The 21,104-nt window shown below is 37.1% G+C and overlaps 1 protein-coding gene across 2 annotated transcripts in view; it reads left to right on the forward strand.

Annotated features, from left to right (window-relative positions):
- The window catches only part of ccdc146 (coiled-coil domain containing 146), a 53,888-nt gene that overhangs the window by 17,755 nt on the left and 15,029 nt on the right, over positions 1-21,104 (forward strand). For both annotated transcript variants that reach the window (XM_041977752.1, XM_041977753.1), the window contains exons 5-18: positions 1,812-1,869; positions 3,172-3,254; positions 3,702-3,795; positions 3,912-3,985; positions 4,871-5,098; positions 5,166-5,255; positions 5,711-5,807; positions 6,763-6,855; positions 7,245-7,412; positions 7,620-7,708; positions 8,262-8,426; positions 9,275-9,350; positions 9,944-10,092; positions 10,185-10,413. In XM_041977752.1, the coding sequence (XP_041833686.1) occupies positions 1,812-1,869; positions 3,172-3,254; positions 3,702-3,795; positions 3,912-3,985; positions 4,871-5,098; positions 5,166-5,255; positions 5,711-5,807; positions 6,763-6,855; positions 7,245-7,412; positions 7,620-7,708; positions 8,262-8,426; positions 9,275-9,350; positions 9,944-10,092; positions 10,185-10,413 (1,693 nt within the window). The remainder of the gene's footprint in view (positions 1-1,811; positions 1,870-3,171; positions 3,255-3,701; positions 3,796-3,911; positions 3,986-4,870; positions 5,099-5,165; positions 5,256-5,710; positions 5,808-6,762; positions 6,856-7,244; positions 7,413-7,619; positions 7,709-8,261; positions 8,427-9,274; positions 9,351-9,943; positions 10,093-10,184; positions 10,414-21,104) is intronic.

Below are 21,104 nucleotides of genomic sequence, written 5' to 3' on the forward strand. Positions count from 1 at the left end.
GATAGATAGATAGATAGATAGCCTTTTTTTATCAGACCTGTAGTTTCTCTTTTTTCTCCCCCAATTCACACAATTCCTTCCAAAAGGCCAAAAAACAGACACAGAAATGGAAAAGTCCACTCACTCTGGTATCTTTTCCTCTTTTTCTGTACACAAATTTGACTTCTGTTAAGTGCCAAAGGGAGGTTACTGAAACGTTGCTAGGCAACATGATAACAGTTCTCAAACATCTTTCCAAAATATTTTTGCTTTTATCTCTTAAACAGAAAAACAAATTTATGACCTATCCTTACAGGCTGCGTCTGGCAACATTTTTGGCATAGCTCAGTTGTTTAGACGAGGATAGTGTGTCACTTTTGTGTATTCTGGCCTGAAACATTTAAGAGTGTGTGGAGACTGGATAACCAGTTTAAAACCCAAAGGTTGTTGGTTGGTTTAAAAGGGGAAAAAAGTTTCTAAGTGCATATTTGAGATTATACAAAGTCTTTAAAGTGGTTTAAATAAGCGGAGAATATAAAGAAAAAACTGTAATCAGATTTATCAGCAGCTTCTCTGGTCAGCTTCGGCTATTAAACCATTTACATAAATTATTGCTTTATGGTCTTTTTTCACCTGCTATCCAGGAGAGAAGTAAATATAGTCATGAGAAAAAACAGCTGCTGTAGTTGAGCTAATAAACCTCACATTGCTCACATCATCTCTGCATTGCCTCAGCAACATTAAACCACTCACTGCACAAAAAGTCTCCACTGTATGAAAAGATATGATCTGTAGGATACAGTGGTTTTTAGTGCAGACTCAGGGGTAGAGAGCTGTTGGCCCAGCACTAATTGAAAAGTTAAATGAAAACCATTTGCAGAGCACTCTCTGGGGATGCAATAGTAGACAGTATAAACATTCTGGTTGTACTTGTTGTTTATGACAGCTTTTTTCCAGTATGCTCTCTAGTGCTTTCACCTTCTCACTTCCTCAGAAACGCCTTTCCTATCATCCCATCCAGCCTTTTCTCCCCTCTTCCTGTCATCTCCTCGGTTTGTTTTCCCATCAGTCTGCATATGACAAACAGATGCTCACCGTGCAAATATGCTTCTTTTCTCTTTTTTTCAAATCATGGTGTCCTTTATCTTTAGCCAAATACATATGCAGGAATGCAGCATGTTTTACAGTCACACATTGTAGCTCTCATGCAGTTTTCTCTGTATCAGTTAATATCCAATATATCAACTTGTCAGGAAGATTAATATCATTTGCTTTGTGAAATGTGCAGCTGTACAGTATGTGCTGCTGTAAGGTTTTTCATAATGACAGAGCTGACTTGAAATTATTTCTTCCAAACTTTAATCGACTGCTCAAAAAGCATCTGCTGCAGGAAGATGAAAAATTCACTAAAATTATGTTCTTATATGCACATTCATAGAGTATGCTGTGAACCAAGATTTATGTGCTTGTATAAGGCGAAGTATGTACTACGTATACAATGGTGCATTTATACGCCGTCTGTGGCCTTGCTGGTACAGCACAAAGTCTGTCAGAAGTTAAAGTTATTAAATATTAGCTATGTTAATACATTAATATATTGATTTTGCATCTTGTTGTTTTTAGTTGGGGTTTGGTTCACTAGAAACTGCACATTAGTCACATTCTAAAAATGTAAATGCAGATTTCTGTTTGCAGATTCCTCTTTCAGTTGAATTGCGAAATGAAACCTGCCATGTCTTTCTTTTAATAACTTATTCATTTAGTTTAGTTTTGTTTTGTTTTTCTTCACTTTTCCATACTGCCTCACCTTCATTTTCTTTGCTACTGTGCAGTCTCTGGGAAGAGAAGCAGTATCTGGAGAAAGAAAATGAGAATCAAGCTAAACCTCCTGTAAGTTCATTGTTGCACCATTCTGGTCTGTTTACAGAGATGTGGATTACAACAGTAAAACCTTTCTTGATGGAGAACAAAAATTAGTTTTACTTTAGGTCTCTATTCAGACTCAATCCCTCTAAGACGTGCTACTGTCATTTAAAGCAATATCAAGCTAAAAAATTTGTGAATCTAATCTGTGATTTTAATTTTAAGACTTGAAATCTTTTTTTTACTAAAGGAGAGAGCATGACGTTCAAGTTAACAAAAGCAACAAAAAGATTGTTTTATTATTTGTGATTTTTTATTTATTTATTTATTTTCAAGGGGAACAAAAAGAGCCTCATTAACTGGCACATCACATAACACTCAGGGCATATTAACTAATTTAATCTCTGAGAATTCCATCATGACGCAGTGTTGCATTTCCAATCCTTGCAAAGCTACACTATATTAGCTTTCAAATGATTTGCTAAAGAAAATCTGATTATAAATGATTATAAATTCAAGAAGGAATCTTAGACCTGAGGTTAGTCTCAGAAAGCATTGCTTTGCAAACCTCCCATCATCAGACTTTAATATGTTGCTTGTGCAGCTGAAAGCAAAACAAGTTTAAATGTTGAACCGTGGAAACCTCATTTTATGGATTTAGGGGCTTACATTAATAACTTTAATAAATGTCTTTACCACAACTTCCGTGTAACTAAGTGCAACTTCAGATTATTTCCACAAGCCGACTGATACCCACCGATTAAAGAGACTCGAGGATGAGGAAGAGCAATATATATATTTTATCAGCTACAATCTACATTCTCCAGTAGGCACTCATAGGCAGACAGGGAAGTTTGCATTCTTGAAATTTATGTTACATAAAATCATGAATACTTGTCAAAGATGATGAAAACGCCATTTAATTCTTATATGTATAATTAATATTTTTGGGTATATTATGCATTATTTTCCAGTATTTAGTCAGTATTCTGCAGAAGCTATAAACACATGTCATTTATAGGTTTAATCCAGTCATTTTATGTGTTCAAAAAATACTTTGTGGAGAAAGAGAGAACAATATTATACTAAACATCAATTATGTCATTGTACCTTTACATTAACTAAAGAATTTGTCAGGTTTTGCTAAATTAATATCTTAGTCAGAGATTATGGGTAACATTTGTTGTTGTTTAGTAAATAGTTTCTAACTTTAAATCCAAAGTTAGTGTTGAAAAGCGGTGTTATTTAGGCTTTTTAAATGTGTTCACATAAATCATCATTACTGACCTGATACATGTGATGGTGTGATACTGTTGGTGGGTCCTCTAGGAGCTGGAGAGACAGACAGAGGCATTACACAATAGATATGAGGATCTGAGGAAAGAAGTGGCCCAGAGACAACTAGATGTCAGGTAATCCATCATGAAGTTGTGACTTGGGAGTGACTTGGTGGTGTGCTGTCATCTCAAAGCAAAAAGGTTGTGGTATCAATCTGCTGTCAGGCCGGTGCTTTTCTGAGTTAGCATGTTTTTCCTAAGCCTGTAGGTTACCTCCTGCTGTTAAAAAAACTATTGGGTTATTTGTTGATTCTGTACAGGTTGTGGTAATGCATGGTGTTAGCCAGCTCCAGCCCATGACAACCCATTACGGGAAAACATCTTGCTTATATTACCCAGTTGGTGATTTTTTTTTTTTTTTTTTTTTTTTTGTGCATGTATTAAATTCTTGGTTTTCATAATCTGTTCTAGGTTTAGTTTAATAAGAAGAACTGCAGCTGGTTTTTCCAAAAATGCATTTAAAGAAATTTGTTCCAAAGATTATTGGACTTTGTGTTCATCTTGCTCCCTTTGCATGCACAGAAGCCTGATGGAAGATGTGGAAGAACATGAAACACAGATATTGAAAGAACAGAAAGAACTTGAAGAAAAGAAAGAGATCATAGAACTCAAAGAGGTTTGTGTGTGTGTGTGTGAGAGAGAGAGAGAGAGAGAGTAGCTAACAGCATTACAACATTAATAAAATAAATCGTCTACATTTTTGTATCTATGTCTCTGCATGGCTGTTACAAGGCTGAGAAAGCCCAACTCATCAGCCTAGCCAACCAGCTTTCAGAGGAGAATGAAAGGAAGTGCTCTAAGTGGGAGTGAGTATAATTAACCAGTTTGTAATTTTTCCATATGAGGAGTGAGCAACTTGGCATTAAGATAATGGTGGACTAGTCAGACTGCTGTGGCGAGACAAAACTGAAAGGACCTTATGTAGGATCAGCTTTTCCATATTATGAACCTATGCTCTTTGTAATGACAAGATTTTTTACCATTAATATCTTCTGCGCCATGTGATTAGGCCTGATGTGAAATTGAGGCAGTCTTTGTACATATTTTCCCCGTTTAACTCAAACTGGTTGTTTTCTTTGTTCACTTGTTCCGATTTCTTCATGCAAACTGTCTTCCCAGTGCTCTTATTTTAATGAGCTGAATATTTAGCATTTTTGTGGAGATGAATATTATGATCCAAGCAAGAACTAAAACATGGGTGTAATATTTGTTGCATCAGTCAAATAGTTAATAATTCATAAGGATCTGTGCTTATAATTTAAGACTTCAAAACCTACCCCGCCTCGTATACATACAGGTACAGTCATCTGTTGCATCAGGTTTTTATGGGTTCAGAGAAATTTTAACCCTGTGTTTCAGGCTCTAATCATTAATTCTTGAATTTAGGTGCAGCTGCAGGCTGACTCACTTGTGGTTTCACAGCAACTCCTTTTTATGTTTATTTTATGTCAATATTTGGCTTGCATGTAATGCAGTCTGTATGAGTCTCATAAGCAATGACTTGTAATTTCCAATTCACAAAGCCCAGGGATTCTGGGGGGGTACATGTGAAAGATGAATGTGCATGCTGTTATTTCATTAGATATGCACTTTTGCAAGTATGGAGATTCAATGGAAACTTCTGTCCTGTTTTATATGCAAATCCATTCTTCTCATTTGTTAATTTTCCTCTATACTTCTCAAATAAACAGAGCTACAATGAGGAAGATGGAAGCAGTAAATATGGAGATTTCAGAGATCCAGAAAGAAGTGAAGGTGGTGGATGAGCGTAACCAGTCCGTTAGGATGATGAGGGAGGAAATGGTGCAGGAGCTGGAGGGTGTGAAGACCCAAGTGGAGGCCTGTCAGAACGATTGTAGACAGCTACTGAAAGAGCAAGAGTTCAGGAGGGAGGAGAAAGCTGAATTCATTGGAAACAGGTGCCAAATTTTGGTTTTGTGTTTTAGAGCTGGGGGAGAGCCTTGTCATTGTGTTTTTCATCACCAGAGGCATCTTGGAAATGAAGTTGCAGAACATCATGAGTGACCAAAAGCACCTGTATGAGAGCAGATCTGTGCAGCTCAGAGAGAAAAACAGGTATAAAATGTCTGATAGAGACCCCTCCCACATGGCCACACTAACCTAAAACCCTTACAGTCCTCCTGTCAACTTTTACTTAAAAGAAGTCACGTTTAGTTATAGTCTAAAGCTTGTGTCCAAAACAATGCTGGATTCATCTTCCTCCTCCTCTTTTGGTTTTTACTTATGCTTTAGTTTTTTTGTTTTTTATATATATATATATATATATATAGTTTTTGAGCATGTATCAAGTCCGCAAAGTCACAAAATCCAAACCAAAGGAGTTATTTTCGTCTACAGTTTAAAAACAGATCAAAACTTTTAAAACGTTTCTTCTGCTGCTTTTCAAACTTGGTTGCAAACCTTTCTGTTTGAGAGGCATCCAGGCTTAGCACTGTATGACTGTAGGGAAAAAGAATCTTCATGGTGGTGGTGGTGATAAATATTTGAAAGCTGTTTTTGTTTCTCCTCAGGCAGATGCAGGCCCTGAAAAGGATGGAACAGGCACTGACCATGGCCACTGAGCAGCTGGCACACACGCAATCTCTCTACAGCGAGCTGCAAGGACAGGTGATTTGTGAAATGATGCAACATCTGCTTAAGGTGGTACTGTGGTTTTAAGCACCTGGAAGTATTTGGAGTCTCTGTCATAGTTCCTGTAATATGTTCAAATTGTGGATATCTATTTTATTTTCATTTTATTTTATGATTATTTAATTGTTTTTATTCATTTGAATTCATTTTATATTTATATATATTGATTTTATACTATTTCAAAGTACCAGTCAGCAGCACATTGCACATTAAATTGTTGATCTGTATTACACCACAGGGTATTTTTTTTATTCTTGATCTTCCTGCTGTTTTCCTGACATATACAGTTTTTAAAGAGAAAACAGAAAAAGAGGACTCATCGGAAATGCATAAGCAGATTTCATGAGCAATAAAAAATATGGAAGGAAATCAGAATGACGCATCAGGGAAGTTGCAGTTTGAGGAAACGATGCAAACAGAACTGTTGCAAACTATTATTCATTCAGTTATGACTCTCACGCAAAGAGTTACTCAGAAATGTGACTCTGACCACTGTTTAGAGGAATCTGTGGGTTGCTTTGCAATTGATGGGTTTAATATTTTTATTTTATACTATTGCATTTTGAATTTCACATGGCATTACAGCTAATGTTTATTAAAGGCTTTTTGTGGGTAAAATAAAATAATTCTTTTTGACATGTCACAGTATCCACATCAGTATCAGACCTCATACTGATGCATAGTATTGGTTTTGCAGTCAGTGTTTTAATATGGGTTTGAATATGCACTGACTGAATTGTATATGAACTGTGGTTAGATGTGCACTGTACCCTCATGGCATTTCCTTCTTTATCATGTTATCTGATGAACACACATTCTTTGGATCTTTGCTACAACCCAGGACCAACTTAAAGCAGATGAGTTCTCGCAGCACGATGAAAATTTGAACGGGCTTTTGATTTTGACTTTACTTCCTGTTCTGAATATTCAGCTAGATGCTGTTCCCAAAAGTGAGGCCAGTATCCAGCAAAGGATGGAGCTTCAGAAAGAGGTGGATGCTCTCAAAGTCAGCTTCGAAAAACAGGTGTGAATGTGTGGTGAAGATGGCAAAAATGTGATAAACTGCACCTTAATTCTAACTTTTCATTTGCAGTTTTTCAAAATGAATATACTATAATTTTTTTTTTTAAATATATATTTAATTTTCCAGCATCTTTCCTGAAGAAGTGGATAAAACTAAATTCCCCGGGGAATAATTTTCTTACACAGTACCCCACAGAAAAAATTAATGATCCCTTTAAAGACAAGCTTTCACTTTCTTTGCACAGAAATGTTTCAGTATTCAACATCTGTCTGTCTTACTTATTATGATAGACTTGGTCTGCTTTTCTGCCCCATTATGCTGTCAATAAACCCTCAGTTTCATCCAAATATTCATGAGGTTTTTCACTGGAGAAATGTGTTCTCAACCAGCTATCAGTGGCTGAGGAGGAGAGCGAGAAGAAGCAGCAGTATGGGATGATTCAGGAGCTGCTGAGGGAGTCAAACCGCCTCAGAGTAGAACTCCATAACCTCAGATGTCTAACACAGATCAAAGCAGAGGAGAGGGGCCAGAAGCATCGTGAACTGTTGAGGACTGAGGTGCCACACCAGCCCACACACACACATTGAAAATAGATTGTCTTCATTGCTTCTTTATTTATTCAAAATGTCAAGAGGGACATTGGTATGATATAAAAAAAATGCACATGCAAGTGCACACTGAAGGTTGACATTTTGTGGGTATATAAACCCACCCACAAAAAAAAGTGATGATTCTGTAGTTTTACCTTTTTAATCTACCCACAGCAACTGAAGCAGCACATCCAGCAGGAGCTCAGAGAAAAAGGGCTGATTGTCGTGGAGCACAGTAAGGTGGATTCAACATTACAGCACAGGTGTTGTTGTTTTTCTGTATTCAGAGTCTGTATCATGATGAAAATGATGTTACAAAGAAAACAGTGTTTTACAAATTGGTCACAGTTGAGTGTCCAGACACAGACTAATGCCTACAGCAGCACCCAGCTCAACAACAGACTCGTTGGATACATTCATTAAGGTCACGGCAGTAGATTGTAGTCTGATGCCGTTGCGCTTGACATGGAACCAGTCTCCAGAAAGCAAAAACACAGCAGGCTCATAATTAGAAATTGTTTATTCTCTTGTTGTTTTTGTATTTAATAATTATTGTTCACTCCTCAGAAGATACATGAATTTTAAATTGAATTTGAATGAAGTGTCACCCTACATAAGACTTTAGTCAGAAGTTTTTGTTCACTCATTTGAAATCTGATACTTTAATATTTAGATTATAAAGAACTATTTTTGATCTGTATTCACTAACTTCTTTTTACAAGTAAACAGCGACAAAGTCTAAAAAAAAGCTGTTCTCAGTTTATTTTTAGTAGATTTAAATTAAACAAATACTAATTGGTGTTTTTCCTCCTTTAGAATATCTCAATATTCTAAGCTATGTGACATGATCGTAGAAGAGAAGAATAAGTATGTCAAACTAAAGGAGATCTCCTCTCAGACGATCACAGAGCTGATGGAGGAGATTAAAGTCCTAGAAAATGAGATGGAAATCCAGCGCACAATTGCCATCAACAAAGACAGGTTTGTTCAGTGGTTTGGTAGAGCTTGGGTTGACAGTTACCTGCCCTTAGCTTCAGAATCAGTTCAGAAGCTGGTTCACTTTTTACAGGATTGTATCACCATGACACCTTTTTTCTGACGGAAAAGAAAAAAACAAGTAAAAACAAAACTTCCTAACCAATCAGTTATCTAAGTGAAAAGATAAGAGACATCAATAGGATGATGATGAAACTGTACAAATCTCTAAAAGACAAAGACCAACTGGACTGTTTATACAGGTTTTCATCTTTATGCCTAAACAGAGACTGTTTACTCTAAAGTTTGTTCCTGTGGACTTTTAAAGATTTGAAACCAACCTTACTGCAGTATGTGTGTGCAGTGTATCCTACTCAACAGTGTTTCATCTGACAGACTTGATACTGATGAATCTTACTCATGTACCATAAAACTACACTTACAACACACTCATTTAATAAAACACACAATTGTAAATTGTGCTTTTTAAACTTGGCAGTGATATTGTTTATTATTTCTTGCATTCACATAATTCTTGCACTTAACAAATTAACAGTCATTCTTGCACTTTGTTATATTTTCTTCCATATTTGGCTGCAGCAGTCATGTTGCATTGCAGCCTGTTAGGAATCATTGCATTGGTCATCTGCTGTCAACTTTAGATGAAGGTGCACACACCATTGATTAGACCTAGCTGATCGAGATCCAGATCACTAAAAAAAACTGGACTAGTTAAATGTGCTTCATAGTATAGTCCCCAGATCACAAGTTTGTTATTGTTTGTTGGAAAACATCAGCAATGCAATAACAAACTTCTGTATGTTTTATTATTCTTTTCTGTCTGTCTATACCAGATCTCTCACTAAGGCTCATATGAAGGTCTCTAATGCTTCCAAAATGAGAGTGAAACTGCGCAATGACATCTCCAAGGTCCATACACACATACACACACTACTAAAAACACATTTTAGCTATGAACCAGCATCATCAATCTAACCAAAACAAGAAAAACTGGTTAAAATATGCTACGATTATTAATGTGTTTCTGTTGGCCCAGAGCTGGACAAAGTCAGGTTCACAACTATTAGTTTGTTGTTTTCAGTGATTTCTTGTTTCAACAGCTGTGTAGAAAAAGGGAAGCCAACTCCCATCCAATATTTATGTTTTCTTTCACAAGACACAAAGCTCAGTTTATAAGAGTTTATGGAGTAATATGCTCTGAGCTTTATCAGTTGCCATCCAGTAGGTTTAAAGCTGTTCCTTTGACCTAATTATGTGGAAGTGGAAGCATACCATGTTACATAAAAATCCAAATGTGTTTCTAGTTTGTTTAAAACTAAAAACTAATATTTGCAAGTGATGATTCGTTCCAACTGCTTTGTCAGGCACTTGACATTTATAAGCAAAACAAGCAATATATTGTTCAAGAGTCAGTTTACTCCCAGGCCAGAGCAACCGACACAAATGTAGATGCCACTCTCTTACAGAAAAAGTTTTTTTTTCCTAAATCTTATATTTTGTAGGTTGCTTGGAAGCAATGTCAGATCAGTCAAGAGTTTGAAGATAACAAACTGGAACTGATGAGACTCTCGCAGGCAATCAACCTGCAGGAGGAATCACTCCTTGAAATAAACAGGAATCATGAAACTGCCATACAGCGCCGCAATTTCCTGTAAGTTCATCGCTCAAAGTCTCCATGAAGTAGAATATTTAACCTGCATAGCCAAGAATGATGTGTTCTTGTCACTTTCCATATATCTACAGGGGAATCCAACTCTTAGAGCATGAGGTGGTTTTGGTCAACTACTGTGAGAAGATGAACAACCAGGAGGCAGCCATTTCTAAGGGCATCATGGCTGTGGAGACCCTGGAGAAGGACATGACAGAGTTACAGTTAGAAATTAATGAAGAGAAGAGACAGATAAGCCTGAAGAAGAAGGAGGTGCTCCTCAAGCGAAAACTGGAGGAAGAGATCACCATGCTGCAGATAGAGGTAGAGAAAAAAAAGTGTATGCAAAGCTGCATAAACACATTTAATTAATATGAGTGTCACCCGACCCTCAAACAAACAGGTCAGAGGTTAGATGTGTGTTTGTTGAATGCTTCATTAAATTCATTTCTGTTATGTAAACAGTGATAACTTTTCTCTAATGATGGCTGTTAGACATCCACTTAGTCTGTCTTTTAGACTTTGTTGCTAAGCACTGAAAACACCCTCTGTTTCTTGTAAAAGCTGCAACCAAACCCAACTTTATAATTCCCTACAGTTAAAACAAAGCCAAACTGTAGCTCCTCATCAGTTTTATGTCTCTTGCATCACCATTAGATAGCTAATTGTCTTAAAAGAACTAAAGATAACTTGCTAGGGTTTTCTATGTTTTCCCTACAGCAGTTCTTCATACACAGCCACTAATTAGTGCAGATTGTGACTGCGGGATACTGATGTCCATATTTCTCTAACAGCATGACCATGTTTGTATCAGGATGTGGCTCGGCTCCATGAATCCAAAAACCTAATCTCGGATCAGTCAGATCTGTCAGTTAGTCCTTCCTGGTGTGTCCAGATCATACAAGTTACTCTGAAAAGCCTAGATGTATGCATTGGCGAAGTTATTGTAGTAATCTTCTGGCAAATGATGCATGTGTGTTCTGTGCGTGTCCATATCTGCAAGCCAGAGACTTTCTCTGACTATACCTAAAGCCTAGGAGCTAGGTGTGCATGGTCCAATCATTCCTCACTAGACTAAAAAAAGAATTTTTTTTTTTATTTTTTTATGTCACTTAGGATGTTAGGAAGTGTGTATTTAAGTTGGTTGTCATTGGTCAACTTGTCTCTTTGTGTGAAGCTAGTTTTTTTGTCCAGTACCCCAGAAGACAATCGTTTGAACAGGCAAGATTCCCAGGAGAGCACTAATGAGCAAATATCTGTTTTGAAACAAGAACAGAGCCTCATCCTTTTAAGTATTTTGAGCAGCTCTAGTGAACATACTGCATAGACTTTCTTTTTGTGTTTATAAAGATTCATATTCTAACTGGCTTGCAGTTAAAATGAGCTAATATTTTTTATATTTATTTAAACCCAGTTCAAGTGAGTGTATGCATTACTTTATTTAAAACAAAAATTTAAAATCAGCTTTTGTTTAGTCTCAAAACTGTGTTTGACCAGTCATCTCATAGCATTGTTAACAGAGCTGAATTCTCATAACTGTCACAAGTCACAACTGTGCTTGCTAACTTAACTTAGAACACAGATGGATTTGCAGAAAGATGATTAAGATCTAAATCTTGAGGGACGATTCCAAAGAACCACAAACTGTGCCACTGGTTTCTTGAGAAAGACAAGACACAAATAAACAGTGAATCACAAACAACTCAGCTTTGCAGCAGACTACTTAAAAATTGGAGACAGCCTACAGATACACACACACACACACACTATGAGCCTCCCTGCCATGTACTGCATTAAGGGACTGGGTGTGTTTCTATTATGGAAATGAATGACTATCCGAGACTTGTTGCTGGACCAGAATTCTCATATCTGGGTGTTGTGCTCTTTTGGACGAATGCAGTGTTGGCGCACACTGCTGTTCTTTTGAAAAACACCCCTTTTCCCTTTGCTCCATCTGTTTACTCCTTCTGATGTTTATCAGTTGCTACAATACCTTTTTTTTCTCCATTTTCTGTCATTTCTTTTATTATTTAGTCCTTTTACTCCTTCGATCCCCAGCTTCCAACTAAGTCTCATTTGGATTTGGCTATTTTGGACTTCTCTCAGTCACAGAGAAACCTAGAACCAGCTCAGGTTTTCCACAACAGAGCATTAATCCCTTTTTGTATACGTTGTAAATACATTTTATGTGCACTTGCAAAGAAAAAGGTAAAAACCAGAGATGCATGCATCCTTCTCATATGCTAGCATGCTGATGTTAGCTAGCTGACTACTCAGGCACAGATCTTCCAGCAGAGCATAATTGATACTAGAACTCTGGATGAAAATATTGATGTTGGTTTACCTTATTATGGGGATATCTCGATCTTTTAGCTTTTTTAGAATTAAAGAGGAGGCGAAGGTATTAGCATCCACACACTCATATACATACACAAAAACATGCATAAACTGTTATTTCTTGTATACACAAGCCAAGAGTAGCCAAGCCTGCAATTATTTATTTAAGAAGCCAGCCCTTTGTTTTCTCTAAATAACCACACACACTGTTATTTTGTGATAACTGGTTATCACAAGATTATGGGCTTCTTTTACTTGGGATTCCTTAAGATCAAGATGAGCTTAATGAGTTTTTAGCTCCCAATTTAAGTGGTAGTTGTTGCAATTGGTCAGCATCTATAACAGTTAAGTCATGCATGTGTTATTCTGTTTGCTTCCTAGTAATGGCTTTCATGAACTCTCAACAAAGAGACTACCTTGTTGTACTGTTTTTTGTTTTTGTTTTTGTTTTTTTTTTAATAATTAAACCATTAATAGTGGTTAATAATTAAACCATTATCTCAAGAAAACAATTCTTGTTATATCAAGGTAAAGATTTTTTTTTCAAGCATGGTTCTTCCTGCTGTGTGTTGTAGGCCTGAGTGAACAAAAGTTTTGAGTTTATTGTTGAACGTAGGCACATTTGAAACTGACCTAAGGTCAGCAGGCAGCTTGTCCCAGAGCTGAAACACACTAACCGAAAGCACCATCAGCAGATTTGCCACTGTAGACTTTAAATCTGGGAGCAGCTAAAATACCTTCAGAAACCTGAGAGACCTAATCAAGTTAGATATGAGCTGTACTGAGGGAGGCAGACCATGAAGGTGATTATATGTTGAACTGGGAGCCGATGAAGTTGCTTCAGTACTGGAGTAATGTGTTCAGGTTTCCATGTTTGTGTAATTATTCTGCTGCTGCATTCAGCTTTTTTTTTTCTTTTTTATTGGCACTAGTGGTTGAAATGCAGTAAAGATGAGTATGGATGAGACTTCAACCATGACAAAGGTTGAGTTAAAACAGACATGGCTGTACAGTTCATGTGTAACAGTTCATGTCAAACTGTCCCTGTGATTCTCTAAAGGTCACATTTCAAAAGTAATTGCCTTTTTTTTCCTAAACTGAGTATTTTGATGCTAACTTTCCTACAGACTTTCTGTTATATGTTCTGGTCTGCTGCTAAAAATGGTGACAGATTCTTTCTCCATCTGTTTCTTTGTATTAAAAAATGGAACTTGCAAATGAACAAAATTACACCATAGCAATGGGGATCCCACCCAATCAGCTGAACTACCCAGCTTCCCACTGTTGCATTTTGAGTAAATCGAAGTCACCTTACTAATTGTTTGGATATTTGACAGAAGGATAAAATACAACCTGTGATTACAAAAGTAGAAAAAAGACCATAACAAATCCCAACCCTAACACTCTCCCAGGCACCTTCCCAAAGACATGTGGTTGTATGCATTCTAATTCTTTATGATCTTACCAAGCACTTAAAGTTAAAGTGGACCAAGAACTGAGCCTTGCGGAGCCCCAGTGAGAATTTTCTTCCTGCTGATTCAAAACTACCAAAATGAAAAATGAAAAAACTTTGAGGAAGACCAGTTAAGAACCTGACTTGTTAAATCCACAAAATTATGAAGCTTTTTAATTCAAATTTACTGATTTTGCAATAATATTGTTACTCTTAAGGCTTTTGGCACCACTAATCATGTAGTAAAAATTATATCCAGATAGCCCTACAGTCAGCCAATTACGGTCTTGGAACTTAATATATCAGTGTATCTGTTTGTCCACCCATCCAACCACCCAGTAATTCTCCTTCCCCTTTGTGTTTAAAAGGCAAATCTTTTTTAAAGTCACACTTTTCCTTTGGACAGCCGTCTAGCTCTCCTGGGCACAAAAAGTGAATCACTGGGTTTTTTTTCTTTTGGAGGAAGCTTGCCAACTTCCTTCATTCTCCCTGCCAATTTATTCTCTGTGTGAATTCAATCTCCATGCAACTGGAATGCTGTCAGTTTATCATACATATTGTCTATTCGTATTCATCTGCGACCAGTTTATCTGTTGACTGCAGACAAAACCCCCTCCCTTCGATGGGAAATTTTGACAAAGATAGATTAGGCCATCTGTGAGACTATTGAAGTTCAATATACTCGGAGGCTTTCATTCCTCTGAGGAATTTTAATTGCCGCAAAATAAACAGAGGTTGGCGTATGATTTAAATGATGTCGACAATTCATGTAAGTTTATGTGCATTAACACACTTTAGGAGATGTGTGGTGTAGGTGACATTGGTGACATCTAAATGTTTTTTTTTTTTACCATTTTCTTATGTCTAGTTACAGTACATGGTTGCAGAATATTGCTCACAAACACACATAAATTCAGTACTGGACTAAGATTTATAAATGGGTGGGGCTGTTGACACACTGCAGTGTCCCTGTGGTGTTGAATCATATTGTTTGTCGGTCCCTCTCTTAAATCTTTGTCCAACCTGCCTGGAACTTGTCACCGTGGGGAAACCCTCAGTGAATTGTGTTTTAACAGCATGTGTGTGAAAGTTAATGTATAAACTCAAGTCAGACAGGTACAGAGAGGGGAAGCTTTGTATGAAACTCCACTCCTCAAACACTGAAGGTCGTTTGGCAACTCGCCTCTTTAAATGTGATTTCTCTGGAGACTGCTGGCTAAATACCACATCAGACATTCAGATGATGGGATAAAAGCCAAATGTGGTCATGGCTGTGTAAGAGTAGTTCAACAGAGGCGTCTTCCTGTAGAGGACCGACAGAAAGATTCCTTAAGGTTCTTAGAACAGATTTAGGTTTTGGATTTTTTTTAAAGTTCCCATATTATGCAAAATTAACTTTTTAAAGCTTTTCTAACAGTCTTATGTATCCTCATAGCCCTGTCTTTGAGGCCCAAAAATGAGAAAATTCTGTCACCTCTCCCACTTGCTTGCTCCACTGTTTATGTGCTCCAATGAGTGAGTCTTTGATTTTTCCCTTTGTGTCCTCACGAAGGGAAAAAACCACTCCCCTAGGTAGTGGATACTGCCATTGACCTGCCCCCCCAGCCAGCTGAGCCTGCCCTCTAAAATCAAAGAGCAGGCACCAGCAAAATTCAGATCCTCTCCTAGAGAGGGATGTGAAGTGGGTGTGGATAGGCACCACTCATGAACATTTAAAGGTTTGGACACAGAAACAGCCCATTATCAGTAGAGCTCACTAGAGCCATTTTATGAATGGCTGAAATTAAGGACCAATGCTGAATCTGCTGTAATACACTTTGAAAACAATGTTGTTGGACCTCTGACACTGATATGAAATTCTTGAAAAAATGTATAATATGGGACCTTTTAAACTTTCAACACCATTTTTAGTAACTTAAAATTAAATTTAAATTTCACTGGCACATCAGTGAGGTGCTGTATTTTTTAGGCAATTTTAGAGTAATATTAGTGAAAATTTAGTGTTTCTGTAAATGTATAACACAATAGTAACATTCTTATTAAAATACTATATAGCCATTGTTTGTACATTTTTTTTAATCAACAGTCAGGCCATTGGTTAGCAATGACCAGATCCGATTTCAGATTGGGCTCTCCTAGTACATCTCAACTTTCAGTATGGTGTGCCCTACGACAGTCAGTAGAAAATATGGTGATTGGCTCATGGCTAATTAGCATATCAACATAGACCACGCTACTAAAGCTTTTAACGTCTTTGTATGATGATTGGGAATAGACACACACAGCACATGTTTTTGTTACATAAATAAAACAGGTGCAATTCATCGACATCATTGAATCGGGGGGAACAAAAGGTTTCAGGAAGATAGCCACAGAGTAGCATGTTGTGATGAAACACATGCTGGAAGCCCACTCTGCTAAGTTCAGGGTCTTTGTGGCAAAAAAAATGCTGTACTGATCACGATTATCATCATTTATTGTCTATACTTAATCCAATAAAGAGTCGCAGGGATTATGGAACAACTACTAATCAAAATGACTATTTTTACTTCAGCAATTTCTGAATGATGGGCTTTGCATGTTCTTCCAGTGTATGTGTGGGTTCTCTCTTGGTACTCCGACTTCCTCCCACAGACCAGAGACATGCATGTGAAGGTAATTGGTCACTCTAAATTCTCTCTAGGAGCAAGCATGAATGATTGTTTGTCTCTTTGTGTTGGCCCTGTGATAGACTGGTGACCTGTCCAGAGTGTACCAAGCTTCCTCACGATAATTAGCAGCTCCAGCTTCCCCATGACCCTGAACTGGACTAGGTGGTATAGAAAATGGATGGATTTCTGAATGACATGTTACAGTTTTACTTCTTTAGTGTAACACTAAATAGAATTTTCTTTCTGTTTTTCTGGAGTGCCAGCTGACATTGAGTATGAGTTATCAAATTATCCGTCTGCCACGAAGCAGTTCAAAGACACAAATACAACGCAAGCTGCATAAACGCACTTTTGCAAGAAAATATAAAGCTCCCGTAGGCAACTTCTCTTCTAAATTTTATATCTCATACTTTTCCCTTTCACAGGATGCTCAGTTTTTTTACAGTGAGGTTTTCAGTAAATAACAGCATTCTTCTAAAATGCTGCAGGTTTAATGCGCTCCCAGTGTGCATTACTGTTTACAATGTGACACTACATCACTGTAATATGACAGAACAGTGTTGAAGTTTCACTGTAAATTGACTTTAATGTTTTGCTGGGTAAACAGTTTCTCTCACTCACTCCTTAAAGCAATCCTCCACTCAACAATAAGTTTATAAAATCGCTAATTAATTTTAAGGTCACACATGGTTTAGCTTGCCCCAAACAGTCTTTAACTTAGTGTCTCATTCTTTTTTATTCTGTTTGCTAGGCTATGAATCTTTGTTCTGCTGCTGGTTATCCTTTAATCAAGTAAACAGTTGACATTGTCTTTTGTTGTTACATCTGTTTAATGCAGGCAGTCTTACTGTAAGCTTGAACATTTAATTAAAATTTATAGCTCATTTGGTGTGTATAAAAGCTTCAGTTCAATTCCTTTGCTCACATGTTCTGCTAATTAACTTTTCATAACCTTTGTTCTGATTATTTTACTGCAGTTTTACTTTGGTGACCTTTCTGCTTTACTAATCCACCCATTTGTTCATTAAAAGACTTTTTATAACTGGAATGTAGTATGTAAACAAGGTAATTATTCATATTTATAACATTGTTAAACATGTAGTGTGCCATCTTCTGTGTGGCTTTTTAAACAATCATGTAGACGACTAATTGGGCTGAAATTATGCAAATAAAATGCAAATTTGGAGGCTGCTTTGAAGCTGTCATATCTACTATGTTTTACAGCTCTCATGAGGCAATAAAGGAGCTATGATTTGTAACTGTCAGTTGAAAACAAAAGGCAGACAGGCAGAACAAAGACACTGACACAGAGACACATGGACACAAAGACACAAATGTCAGTGCGTAAGAAGAGTATGAAAAGGCTACAGGCATTGTGTAGAGAAAAAAAAAAAAAACTGATTGAAGAGAAGGTTGACAGAATTTGTGTGTTTGCCATCCATCATGTAGTGTTTAACTGGCTTAGGTGTTTATGGGTGAGATTGAAAGATGGATCAACCAAGACTACGAAAGAGATGTACTCAACCTTCACTTTAACCTACTAAAGTTAATGTAAAGCTTAGAAATGAGGTAAACTAGCTTAAATTCGTTCCTCAGTAATTACTCAACAGTCTGAATTCATTCACAGTATCTGGATATCATATGCTAAACGTCTCTGATGGGTTTTGCTATTTGATATGAACTTTAAATAACTGAAAAGAAGTCATTTTTCCATATAGATGAGAAAAGGAAGAAAAGACTATTGCTCAAAAAAGGTGAACTTTTTGTTCCACATTCACACTGAGAATCATTGCTGAGAATGATAGAACTGTAAGAAACTTCCTTAATAAAAAGTACATTATGATCCCTGGGAAATCCCGTTGACTCAGAACTGAAATAACTCATCAATAAAACAGCGTTATATTTCATAGTTTTGAAATAGGCTTATGGAAAATTTAAGTTGGTATATCTCTGACTGATCCCACAGTTTATTTATATATTTATATATATATATATATATATATATATATATATATATATATATATATATATATATATATATATATATATATATATATATATATGTATGTGTGTGTGTGTGTGTGTGTGTGTGTGTTTATGTATGTGTGGTGTGCATGTGTTTCTGCTCTTACATGATTGCAATGATAGTTTCTCTGGGCTCAATCTGTAATAATGCAAGTTAGATTTAGTTAGTAAAAAAAGAAATACACACACACACCTTCTGTAGAAGACGCCTCAACATATTCAAACATCAGTGTTACAATCAGTCATTTTATTTCATTCAAACAGCCCTTTGTCACTAAACTATAGGGAAATTTTAGGCAGCCCACAATCATGGATTTATTTATTGGTATACACGGCACGCTCCAAGATAATGTAATAAGTTCCAGCCTCTGTGTCAGACCAACCTAGGTTTCACAGTTCTAGGTAACTGCATGTCCTGATAAAGTACAGGGAGGATGTTTTTAAGAGAAAATAAGTATACAAGCAAATCTCTAAATTCACATTTTAATGTTCATGTGTGGTTTTAAGAAATTCATTGTATGAGATCCGAGTTTTGTATTTTGAGACATAAAGTGGGCACTTCAGAGACTTGGCTGCAGGACTAGTTTGCTGTTTTGCTGGAATAGGACTGGATCAAGAATCTCTTCTGTACTTGGAAAAGAGTTGTGATCACCATAGAATTTTGAGCAATATCTATTTTTTAGGCCATTGATAAAGTTAACCTTGCTAAACAAGCCAGGTTGAGATAGCTTTTTTGCCTTCTGGTTGCATAGGAACCCGTCTATATTTACGTCTCTTTGTTTGTACTCCTCGGTCTCTTTGTATATGTTTTGATCGTGTACAAAAACGGGCAATTTTTAGACCACTGTTTTCAAATCAGTTGTCAGCAGTAGTGGGATAAATAGTCAGTTTTGGAGTCAGTGATAGGAAAGGGCTCTGTGACTTCCATAAACATGGTGGTGAATCTAATTTGCTGCTTGTCTGCTATTTTAGATTGTTTATTTAGGCTCAGTTCATGGAGCTGATGCAAATGCTGAATATGGAGAAAGTAATGTACAATCCATTTTGAAAGACTTCACCCTAACCATTTGTAGGCAAAACAAAGATGGCAACCAGGGGAGGAATCTAAAAAGCTGATTTACAATATTACTGCTTCCGTTTTTCCCAGTGGTTTTGTATGTTGGTTTAGGTCATGTAACTTTCATATTATCTGCATATAATGTAACTTTTAAATTTGCTTTGCGATTTTGGAGGGTGGAGAAAAAAATGCACAAACCTGGTGCCATCTCTGGGTACTCTGAAAGAAAGGCAAAAAAAAAGGTTAATAAGATTGCAAAAGACAGGCCTACTGGTGGGGAGACAGCCCTATTGTTACTAAAACCAAAAGAACAAACACCACATGCTCCCCACACACAAACACACATACACAATCCCTAAAGTGATAGTAAACGGGAAAAAAACACAAAACAATTAAGAGCCAGATCCCCAGCAGTGGCCTACAATTAATCAAAAACTATTAACTAAAATTTCACCAGAGGCAGCACCGCAGTTAGTTCTAAAATATTGAGGGGGAGAGCCTAAATCTAAAAGTCATAAAATAAATAAACAGTAGCAGGCTGACCAGTTTAGTTTGGATTCCAATCCTCTCCTAGTCACCTTTGCTGAAATCAAGAATAACTGTTTTTAAAAACCCAAAACAAAGAAACACTTAAAAAATTAAAAGAAAAAATTGAAATTTACAACTTGCTAAAGACAAAGTCAACCAATATGTGCTGAAGGCTTGGTAGTGTCTGGTCATGGCTACTCTTCTTATTTATAGCAGGCTACCAGGCCAGGTGAAGGCAGTCATTTAATTAGAAGTGCCAGGCAAGCCCAAGAGGCCAACCTGACAACCACTACAGTCAAGCCCTAAATTTGTTTCAGTGTCGAAATGCCCACACACACTAGGGACACCAGTGATCTAAGGGAGTGTAGCCCCACCCCTCCTGCCTTTGATTGCCTTTTGTCATTCTTGTCCTCCTGGGGGGCACAGAATTCCCCTCAGGGTATGGCTTGAAGTTGCTGGAGGAAGGGGAGACTTGGTGGACTGTGGAGTCCAACGTGATAAGATGTGGGAATATAAATGTCTCCCTGAGAGTTTGAGCTGCAGCATTGAGCTAAACAGAATGCAGTCTTTTTAAATCAGATTTGAAGAACGCAAACAAGTCCGAAGCTTTCGGCATGAGTGGAAACCAGCAGGAGAGGAGTGGTCAGCGGAGGGAAAGAGGTCAAGAACGACATGACAGTCAGCGGGAGGTCCACAATGGATTCTTGACACCTGAGCCCAGGTGGAAATGGAAGAAAACTCTTCTGCTTCTTACTATGTTGTGTAACTTGCATGCTGAAATAGCCAAATTTGTCACTTTAGATGTTGACAAGAAAAGCTTGCTCATGTTATGTGGAATTAATCACTTCAAAGTCCCATTCCCGGTACAAACTGTAGATACTTCTGGTCCTAGTTAGTCAGCTCAGAATCATGAATTTATTTATTTATTTTTTTTTTTGCATATCTTTTCTCTTCTCTCTTCAAG

Source organism: Melanotaenia boesemani, chromosome 23 (assembly GCF_017639745.1).
Source record: "Melanotaenia boesemani isolate fMelBoe1 chromosome 23, fMelBoe1.pri, whole genome shotgun sequence".
NCBI classification, from domain to species: Eukaryota; Metazoa; Chordata; class Actinopteri; order Atheriniformes; family Melanotaeniidae; genus Melanotaenia; species Melanotaenia boesemani.